Below are 11,204 nucleotides of genomic sequence, written 5' to 3'. Positions count from 1 at the left end.
CAGCCACCATGTTTCAGCCAAGGATAGAAGCAGAACAGACTTTTACATCAGTAATACTGACACCAGTAGTTCCCATTTTGCGGTTAGAGAGCATTTGGCGTTACCCAGGGTGCATGTGTATCAAAGATACGGACGCCCTCTCCGCTACACCCCACAATTTATATAACAATTGGAAACTATTCATATTTAAACGGAACAATCGGTGACGTTTCAAAACGGAGAGCTGAACGAATTGAAAACGGAGAACTGTGAGGCCACCTTAATCAACTGTTTTCATGACAACTATTCAAGCGAAACAATAGGTGACGTTTCAAAAAGGAGTGAGATTGGAGAGTTGTGAGGCCACCTTTAAGTTTGGTTAACAAAAAGAATCAGATTTTAGGAGAAGAAGTAGTGTTTCCGATATTAATTATGACAAGGTAATGTACCAACATCCACCGGTTCAAAACATTCCGCTGCACGCTGATAATGTTGGTAACTACCGGTACTGGACAGTTTGATATGGAAATTCAACCGAACGAAAACAAACAAAAACCAACTCTAGTCGTTCGAAGTGTCACAGACGTCACCGAATCCGGCAACACTAAAATGGCCTCTAACAAAAAGTAACCTCACATTGTATTGGACATAATTTACATGTGGCGTTTCAATTTCTCCTTTTAATCGCTTATCATTATCGTGTACAAGAAAATTCAAATCGTGTTTTACTGCAATCAGTAGTAAGTGCGCGACTATCGAATTATAGTGAATGATGTAAATGAAGTGGCAGGTGAATTTTTGCACCTAAATTTTGAGTTTTCGGTCCGACCTGAATGGGACCAAAAATGCCAGTTTCATGTGAAAATTCAGATTCAGCTATCAGTTCGTCCATCCGGGATTCGCTGGGGACGTACAATAGCATAACAAAATCGTCCAATTTGGGAATAGGAAAGAATCAACTGAGTGCCGCGTTGAAACAGACTCTGTTGAAGCCAATTGAATATGTTGAATCGCCACCCGGTTTCGGTTACTCTATTCAAGAATCGTTGAAGGCAAAGTACACCGTACTGAGGCCATCGGAAGAGGAAAAAACGACAACAGCGGCAATCAGTGGTAAGTCGGACAGAAATTTGCTTTCGAATTGGATAACACTTGCAAGTGCAGTGGATTGCTGAAAAACAACATTTTTGTTGGTTGTTTTCCTCGTCTTTTGTTCCCTTTTATCTTTACAACAACACCACAGTCAAATCAACTACAGACAAATGAATGAATTTCGTTTGCGTCAAATTATTACGATATTGCGAAAGGCGATAAGTTTTCGTTTTGTGTTGTTGTTGTTGTTGTTGCACTGTGTTTTTATCCATTTGGACGAAATTGTTGTTTTTGTTATACCAGACGTACCAGACACACACACATTCACACCGAGATGCAATTTTTTATACGAATCATGACGTTCGAAGTCAACGGAATTTGTCGTATGGATTTTCTGTGCCACACAGAACGACTGTGTGTCTATGAAGCCATGTAACTGAAGAGAATCGGAAATTGAATTTAAGAAGATTGACGTAGTTGGTAGAGATTGAATTGAATGGTGTGTATTCGGTGCTTGAACATAGGAATTCCGTGCCATTTAGTGTACTTCTTGGAAAAGCCTTTAAAACTGTAGTTAAAGTTAATGTACGCGAGATTGATTTATACCGATCGATGTACATTGATCAGACGTACTCGACCAGATTGATAACCACTAACGGTACCAGTCCGTCGTTTATGCCATCTGATGATTCTCTTTATTTGTAGACTCTCCTCAATAATCTGTGTTGCGTCGAAATTTCGGAAAACCCAATAAACGTTCACGTTTTCTTTCCTTTACAGGTTCAACGTCTCAATTGTCCAAATGTGGCAACGGAACAAAATTGAATGGAGCCAGTCTGCCATCGCCGAAAGTAGTTCTGTTTCCACGGGATAAAGTTCAAATTGGCTGGGGAAATGCGAGGAAGTGGTCGGTCGGCTCTGGTATGGTAAATTTGGGGAACACTTGCTATCTCAATTCAACGTTGCAAGCCCTGTTCCACGTACCATCATTCGCCAATTGGCTACAGTCCGACAGTGATCACCGGAGCCGGTGCGAAGAATTAAGTAAGGACGATCCAGCCACTACCTGTGATATCGTTAGGACTGTAATCTCTAATTTTTGTGTTTGTCAGGTGGCTCTCAACACGGCTGTATAATCTGCGCAATGGCTGACGTTCTGCAATCGACCCAATCCAATCAATGTCCAACGAAACCGATTCAAGTCTATTCGAAGCTGAAACACATTTGCCGTCACTTGGTGCACGGTCACCAGGAAGACGCTCACGAATTTCTACGCTATCTGATGGAGTCGATGGAAAAGGCATTTCTGGCTCGCTACAAAAACAGCAAAGAATTCGAGCAGTACACGAAAGAGACGACACCGATCAATCAAATACTTGGCGGCTACCTGCGCACATCCGTCAAATGTCTGTCCTGTCAATACGAATCGGTAACGTTTCAACATTTCGAGGACCTGCTGCTGGACATACGCAGGGTGAGCACCATCGACGAAGCGTTGAAGTATCATTTTGCGCGCGAACGTTTGGAGGAAATGGATTACACATGCGAATCGTGCAAGAGAAAAGTGTCGGCCACCAAGCAATTTTCGTTGGAACGAGCGCCGGTGGCGTTATGCATCCAATTGAAACGGTTCTCCGGCATCAATGGCAAGATCAGCAAACACATCAACATTTCGCCGTATCTCGATTTCAGTCAATATTCGTCCAGGGACATGAAGCATAGTCAATTAAAGTATAGATTAGTATCGATGATCACGCATCTGGGCTCAACGCCACAGTGCGGTCACTACACAGCGATCGGATGCTGCCAGGACGGATCGTACTATCAATTCGATGATAGTTCCGTGCGATCAATGTCCAACAACAGTATGCTGAACACCAATCCGTACATCATTTTCTACGAATTGGTCCCATCATCCAAGCCAGTGGCAACATCCACCTCGATGGTACACGCTGAGAGTAGTAACAAGCGAACCGAAACCAGTACCCTATTCATTGGTCCGTTGTTGCCGGTGACGAGTACAGTGAACAAACCGGTCCTATCGCCGGTGGTCAACGGTTGTGCAACGAAACCATACGCTTCGTCGACAAGCAATGGATTCGTCGATAGTAGGAAATTGGTTACCGGTCCGAATAATCCGATGACACCGCAGAGGAAAATCAACGACACGGCATCATCGGCTGCCATCACTAAGTTAGCGTCCACCAATGGCAGTACGTCGACTGAAACGTTGACCAAAAATGTGGACAAGAACTGGACGACGGTGTCGGAATCGTTGCCATCAATTGTAAATACGAGTAATGCACTGCCCATGTGTGATCCGCTACGAATTTCTGAACCAGCCAACAAATCATGCACGGAAACGGTAACCAAAAAATCATCCGACGACAGTAGAAGCAGCAGCGATTCGGAATCGGAAATGTCGTCGACACCGAAATTAGCCACACTGCCTAGTATGCCCGAACTGAAGTCAAATTCACCGACAGCGCTTCAGAATGGAAATGTTACACCGTCATTGAATGGCATTCGATCGACGGACACGGGAGACTCCAAACGAAGTTCGGACAGTGGAAATTCGTGCACACCGAACAAAGAATCGGTGACAGCGAACAGTTCGGCACGAAAGTTTCACAGCACGTTAGACCATAAAGGCACGGTGGCCGTATATGTTTCACCGGCGAAAACACATAGTCCAATCAATCAACCGAAGTGCGAAGCAAATCGGAAATTAGTAGCGTTAACGTACCGGGAATCGGCTGAAAGTGAAAATAAAATCCGAAGTCCCAGCCTGCCGGTGAATTCGTCGCGTCAGACACTGAATCCGTTCAGTAAAACTATCGCCAAAAATGGTAAACACAAACCGAACGGTCACCATGCTCACCACCACAGCACATACAATCAACGGACTGCGAAACCGACAAACGGTTATGTGGTTAGTCCACGCAAAAGTCTCGTTCCATACGTTTGTCACGACGATTCGGATAGCAACGATGACGATCGCAACTCACCGCCAATGGTCAAAACGAAAGCGGGACCGTTCCAGGTGACGAAAAACACAACAAATGGCAACAGTAACGGTCACCGTGTCGGTGATGCGCGAATGTCATGGTCGAAATCTAGTAATGGTGGACGAATACCGTCGCTGAATACGTGGAACGGCAGCACGTCTATCTTACAGGATGAGGTGAGTCACCGAATTTTTAGTTTTTTTTTCAAATTTAATTGCTCTCCGATTTCATTCTCTAACGCCCTTTCCCTTCTAAATATGAGAAAACTTTTTGAACTTGTTGCCACTTGACGTCTGCTAACAAAATGTTTTCGTTTCTTCACAGATTCTGAACGAACAACGCGAAAATAAGAAACGCAAATTGGACAAAGACTTCGACCAGGACATCGACGTGGGAAGAATGAAGAAGAAACGTAGCAACGGACACAATGGCGACCGCGACAATCCCAATTACAATGCATTCCAGGAACATCAGAATCGAAGCCGTGGTCCACCACAACGACACCATCGTCGCAATAACAACAACAACAGCAACAATAACAACAAAAAGAATCGATTCTTTCCCGTTAAGAAATGGATGCACGGTCAAGATATCCGCAACCATTTACAGTTTTAGGATTTGTCGAATTGGCGAGAGAGTTTTCTCTGCGCTCTGTTTGTCAAACTGAGCTGATTTGGTTGCAAAACATTTTTTTTTCTCGTTACGATCGGAGAGAATCGGATTCGCAATGCATTGTCAATGTCAGAAATTCTGTTGATTACAATTTTTCGTATCTAATAGGTTTTTATTAAAATTGAACAGTGAGAAATAGGGAGGAAAGAAGAAGCGGTAGTTTTTAAGCATAATAATTATAAGACCCGACTTGTATGTACAATTGATTAAGAAATATTAAAATGATGTTCTTCATCTCACCTAAAAAGAAAGAAAAAGAAAAATTGTTATTTCGATAATGGGACAACTGCAGCGAATTCTGGCGATTGTAAAGGCAACAGCACTCAAGTTCATAAGAAACAACCAGGAGGAAACCAGAAAAATCGTCTCCCCCTGCAGTTCTATACTTCTAGGATAGGGAAGACAGTGGACCTCGAAGACTTCAATTATTTTTCGGAACTGACCTCTGGTAACTTCAAATTTTGCTCAATATCCAAATGTTAGCCGAAAAATTGGTCAAAAACATAAGAAATGACTAGCGGCTGGAACAAACAAGTAATAATTCGCGAGGGGTTGTTCACTCTGATTAACCACTGGTTAATCATGTTAATCATGGCTAATCATGGTTAGATTTCTGGTAAAAGTTCGTTCAAGCTCACCGTGTTATATTACGCTGCCAGGTAGTAGACATATTGCGCAAATGGATTACAACCCTCATAAAGTCAACTTATAAATCCAAATTTTTAAGTTATGGAAAACTCAAAATCTTCAACTTATTTTTTTGGAATATTTTTCATGCATTTGTCCAATACCGTTATTACTCGAAAGTTGGTTTCATTTGCCTATAGGTGATACCTTTTGATTAAAAGGACGAGTATTTCTACAACTTATTAGGCGCGAAAATATTCGAATAAGCGGTTCTACTCATTTGCTCGCTCATTATCATAATTATGCAATTAGAACTTGATCCTTTGATCAAAAATTCGATGAGCAAGCCTTAACGGTGTCCACTGCTTTCGTCTGTAAGGCTTTAAGGAACACCTTACTCTTACGGTTACGTTTTTTCCCAAGTCAGTTGAAGAGCATAGACCGACGATCAGGCTCTACGTATGAAAATAACAATTTTAAATTATCAGAAGGAATGTTAAAATAACTCGAAGACGAAATGATTGATATTCCAGTTTTAATACGTATTGGGTTACTCACTGATTAAAACCACTGGTTGATAACTGATTAACTATCACCGATTAACCATTGGTTAATCACCGACTAACTACTGGTTAATCAATGGTTAATCGGTGATGGTTAATCACTACGAAAACAGGAGTGAGAATGAGCAACCCCTCGAAAAACATATTTCATCGAGGAATGGGACCAATAAAATGGTTAATTCCCAAAGAAAAAGCTTTCGAGAAAGTAAATTGTAATTTTCATAGGGAAAATCGTCAATAATTGGGATGTTATTTTCCCTATGAAAATTACAATTTACTTCCTCGAAAGCTTTTTCTTTGGGAATTAACCATTTTATTGGTCCCATTACTCTGTGAAACTTTCTACAATCCTTGAACAGAAATCAAGAGTGGAAGTATTGGCGAAATGTCTGTTCATGGAACAGTGTTGCATGCACAGACATTTCGCCAATTGGAACACTGGAACTAGCATCCCAAATTGTAGCTGCGTGCCTTTTATTGATCAGAGAAAAAACTTAAAAAATCCTTGTTGGACATACATGACTTTGCCAGGTCATATATCAGGCCGGGCGGAAATCAGAAGTACTTAAATGTAGCTTCTGAATGACATCACTTTTATGAAAAATGGATTGGAAATGGCCTGGGAAAATGGCTTCAAAGTTGATGAATTCGGTTAATGAATCCCCTAAAACCGACTCCATTCTGTCTGATTTCTCCAAAGAAAGTTCTTCCATGAAATATCGGTAATTCCAGAACAGAAGAATTTAAAAAAAAAATGGATTTTTGGAGATATTTGACTTATCCAGCTGGTAAAACAATTTTCCATTTTCCGAATTTTTTTTGTTCCACAACTTTTCGTGGCAAACAGCATGGAACAAAAAAATCTTAAAGAACTCTAGGCACAGGAGGCTTCTTTATACAATGACCTGTACTAAGTAATACTTATTTCATAAATACCTTCATATTTCGATTCTTCTACTAATTTCTACACTGCAAGAAATATGTTCCAAGGCCACACGAATTGTCAAATTACTGTCAAATTTCATCCATAGAGACATAACCTCATCAATATTTGTATGAAAACCGAGTTCTGTGGATTAAATCGTGTTCGTTAATTAGCTATTATAACTTGTCTTGGGGTACTTGTCAAAGTATTTGCTTATCATTCAACGTGGTACGTTGAGAGCGAGAGGAAAGAAGACCAGTTTATTTTAACTTGCCTTGGGGTACTTGTCAAAATATCTTCTTCACTTTCATCATAACACTCTATTTATAGCGCCGCAGTTACCAAGGTAAATATAGTGAGGAGGTAATGGCATATATAACCGAATCAGATGTGCGGTGGCACGAAGGTTCGATACAAACGCCATCTCATCCCTTTGTTGAAAGCAAAAAATGGAATAGAAAGTCGGGCCATCTGTTGTGAGATAGTGAAAATATTTGTGTGAAATACAAGTTAATCGTAGTCAACCATTTAAAAAAAAGATGTCACTGGCATCGAACTTATGTGCTAGGCATTACCTCCACACTATATTTACCTTGGCAGTTACAACCTCCGCAGTAGCAGTACAAATTGACTGACCACGTTCACTTTTAATTGTCAATCGGTATGGTCAATGCCCTCTCTAGCAAACAAACTTTGTTTTGACGCTGTCAAAATATTTCTGATTTTACAGACAACATTCAAAGGCTACGTTGAATTTTTACCACCTTGTATATAGTAGACAAAACGTTTTTTTGCAATCTGGGCCATAATCACACTGTCAAACATTCCTTGAAACCATAAAATTATTACAAATTTGGCAGGTGCAACAACAATAGTCACAAGAAAATATGACGACGGCAACATTACAAAAATGAATTCACCTGAAATTCGGGATGCTTAAAATCTCAAACGGGTCTGAAAAAGATTGGAAAATGTGAGTTATTTGAAAAAGCTCATTGCTTTTCAGTAGAGGAGGGAAAAAAGTGAGAGAGACGAAGCGTTCCACATTAAAGAGGAGTGAAAAAGTGATTTTATGAAATTATTTGCCTGTAATCACAACGAATGTTAGCGACAAGTTATCATTTAGGACCAGTAGAAGTTCGAGCGCCACCTTCTGACTACGGATAATGAATCAAGATGAATCGGCGGTCATGTTGGTGTGTATGGCTGGGGTGTCACCGACACTTACCTAAAGTCAAACATAGCCACATTTGATCTGGGACTTCTATTTTATCTTCGACTTAATTTTGTTTGATCAAAGGCTTATTCTTGAGGAATATGCCCTGCTATCCAGAACATTTTTGCTTTCTCATTGTTTGCTTTTTTCTTTAAAAAGTAAACAAAAAAAATAGATCAATGCGTAGCGTATACGTGTATTAATGTTCTAAAAAAAATTTCCATCGGCAAAAGTGGTTACACGCTTTCGATAATATTTGCACAAATGTTTTTTTAAAAAAACGGAAAATCATCGTTCTCATCCTCAATGGCATAAAAAGGCATCTTTATTCAGCAGATCAATCAGTCAGTGACAATTTTTCAGCCATGAAACAGTGTTTCTTCGTGATTGCTCTTCTAGTAGGTGTTGCTACGGTAAGTTGCTATTTCATTATTAGTTTGAGTCGAGACGAAAATTTATTTCAAAAATATTGTAGGCAACCGATGTAGACAGCAGCGTTCCGGCGTATCCTCCATCGTGTTGCAGCAGTAGAATAGGATGCACAGCTAATCAATTGGCACCATATTGTCCGGCATGTGTGTCAAACTGTCCAGGTCTTATTGGATGCCCATGTTTATTCCCAGGAACGAATGAGGTTATTAACCCAAGACCAGCACCACCCGCAGTACCACGTGCCCCATTTTGCCCAAAGTGCCCAATATACGCTTGTCCACTTGCTTTGATAGCATGTATAACTCCTCCAACGAACGTATGTACAGCAGAGCAAATTCAATCTTGGATTGATTGAATTTGGTTTCACTTGGGTTGAATAAATTGATTTTGCATTCGAATTTTTCAAATTTTTTATTTATTTATCGCCGCATGACCGTGACCTCTTCAACAACTTCAACCACTCATTATAATAAATTGTCAAATTTGTTAAAATAAGGAAAACGAAACAACAAAATTTCCATTAAATACAAAGCTTTTGCACTCGAGTTGGATCGTTAAAATAGTAGATTACGTTGGATGCGGCGGAAGTCATTCATTACACAAGTGATCAATTTTGTGATACGAGTCAAGCTCACGAGTGTGTATTTAAGCAACATGCTTTGGAAACTGTTATTTTGACAATTGTAGGGTTTGTATATCCGAGCCGAAGGCGAAGTATGCATCTACAACGAGTCAAAATAACAGTTTCTTTAGCGAGTTCGCACAAGTGTGTTCGTTAGTCTCATAATTTGTCCAGAATTAATTTATTACTTCCGATGCATCCAACGAGGCTTTTTTTAATCGCTGTCACTTGCGGAAATTTGTTATTATATATACATGTACGGACATGTAATGAACACTTTCCGCGGGGGCCAAACATGCATGTAATGACCACTTTCCGCATGGCATAGCGATTCAATTGTATTACGGGTATGAGTTGATTTCCACTGCTTGATCGATTCGTAAATATTTGGTTTAAACATTTCTGTTTTCAAGCACCATGCAGAAAATTTTAATATTTCTTCAACGAAAACACATTTTTTTTCAGTATGTCACAGAGAGCAATGCACCCAGAACAAGTCACTTCAAATTCAGACTTTGAGCTAAAGAAAATTCTGGCGAACTTTCTTTTTTTAATGATTCTTTCTTGCTGAGTGGACTAATGTTTCATGGTTTCATGCTCTCCACAACAATCTGAATACTTGCTTTTTTCGTGCACCTAAGATTACCGAAATAAACTTTGAAAGAGTCAGAAAACGGAGAGCACGTGGAGCCAATGAAAGCGGCTACAAAGAATAATAAACTTGGGCTATTTGAAATCAAATTTCGTTTAATTATTTTCACTTAATTTTCATTGTCATCGATTTCACCAGCTTTGATAAGATCGCGAATTATTTCCGCTGTACACGGTTCTAGAGGATCAGGGCATACTCTGAGAGCGAGACAATGGACGCAACCACCACAATAAGCCGGCCGTTGAGGATAGACTGATCGAGGGCTGATCTCCTCACCAGTGCCCGGAAACAAGCAACCGCATTGAAGCAAGCATCCAGGTGGACAAGGCGGACAGTATTGTTCTAATTGCGTTGCATTGCAGCTGTAACGTTGTGCTGGAGCAGGTTTTTTGCAGCCAGGTTCTGCGTGAGCAACAACGACGAACTAAACGTTGTTGTCGGGGAATAAAAAGGTTTTTTGTGAAATAAATTAAAGAATTTTTTTTTGTTTATTTGTCTTACGGCAACAAGGACAATAGCCAATAATTTCATCTTGCGTGATGAAGATCGGAATACTGAATAGAAATGGAGAATGGAATAGGCTTTTTATAATGATTTCTTTCACACCTGTTCAAATAGATAGACGTTTAAATTGTCGAGTCATTGTTAATTTTCCATATTTGCCCAACAATCAGGGCCTATTATTGTAAAACGTTATTAACTAAGTGATTCGAGATGCCGTTCCTCAAAATGACATTGCCGGTTTTTTAACGTTGTTTTGGTAGCGGACTATGTATGCAAAGTTTAGATTGATACGAGAAAAAACATTTAATTGGCACCGGTACTTAGCTAAAATTGTAGCAATTCCGACCACGACCACGAATGTGTTAGCTTTCAACAGAAAATACATTTGGTTGCAGTCGTTTGACCAGCTCTGAAATTTTCTTAAACTGCTCACGTTTCTCAGAGCCGGTCAAAATGCTGCAACCAAATGTATTTTCTGTTGAAATCTACAGTCGGAGAAAAATAGATTTCGGGTTTTTTAGAGATATCATCATTTCTCTAATTCTATCAATTGCCATTTGAAATAACATGCGAAATGAGAGAATACAGAAGAACGATGAAAACGATGATGTCACTTAAAATCCCGAAATCTATTTTTCTCCGACTGTACCACATTCGTGGTCGGAATTGCGTACATTTTTCAAAAAGGGAAAGATGGAAAGATATCATCAAATGTAAACTTAAATTCAGCATTTAAAAAACGCCAAAATGTATGCTTTTCAACAAAGCACCGATGCCTCTTAAGAGGCACCAGCACTTAGCTAAAATTGTAGCCTACATTTGCGTGTTTCGTATTTCATTTTTGTTAATATCTTTTCATCAGATTCCTTTTTGAAAAATGTACGACCGCAATTCCGACCACGAATGTGTTAG

General features: G+C 39.9%; 1 protein-coding gene and 1 long non-coding RNA gene across 2 annotated transcripts; one reads left to right on the top strand and one right to left on the bottom strand.

Annotated features, from left to right (window-relative positions):
* Window positions 1-555: 555 nt before the first annotated feature.
* Window positions 556-4,997, top strand: LOC119084931 (ubiquitin carboxyl-terminal hydrolase 36). The gene is made up of 4 exons (XM_037195070.1): window positions 556-1,092; window positions 1,852-2,115; window positions 2,184-4,255; window positions 4,404-4,997. Exons 1-4 carry the CDS (start codon window positions 813-815, stop codon window positions 4,692-4,694), a joined length of 2,907 nt encoding a protein of 968 aa, XP_037050965.1. The 5' UTR covers window positions 556-812; the 3' UTR covers window positions 4,695-4,997.
* A 4,866-nt stretch (window positions 4,998-9,863) lies between these two features.
* On the bottom strand, window positions 9,864-10,403 carry LOC119084918. The gene is made up of 2 exons (XR_005089162.1): window positions 10,290-10,403; window positions 9,864-10,212 (listed from the first exon to the last, which is right to left on the bottom strand). It is a non-coding gene; the product is annotated as an uncharacterized LOC119084918 (long non-coding RNA).
* Between the last annotated feature and the right edge of the window lie 801 nt (window positions 10,404-11,204).

The sequence above is a fragment of the Bradysia coprophila genome, unplaced genomic scaffold (genome assembly GCF_014529535.1).
Source record: "Bradysia coprophila strain Holo2 unplaced genomic scaffold, BU_Bcop_v1 contig_94, whole genome shotgun sequence".
Classification (NCBI taxonomy): Eukaryota; Metazoa; Arthropoda; class Insecta; order Diptera; family Sciaridae; genus Bradysia; species Bradysia coprophila.
The sequence above is the reverse complement of the archived record's forward strand: the minus strand, read 5'-3'. Positions and strand labels throughout refer to the sequence as shown.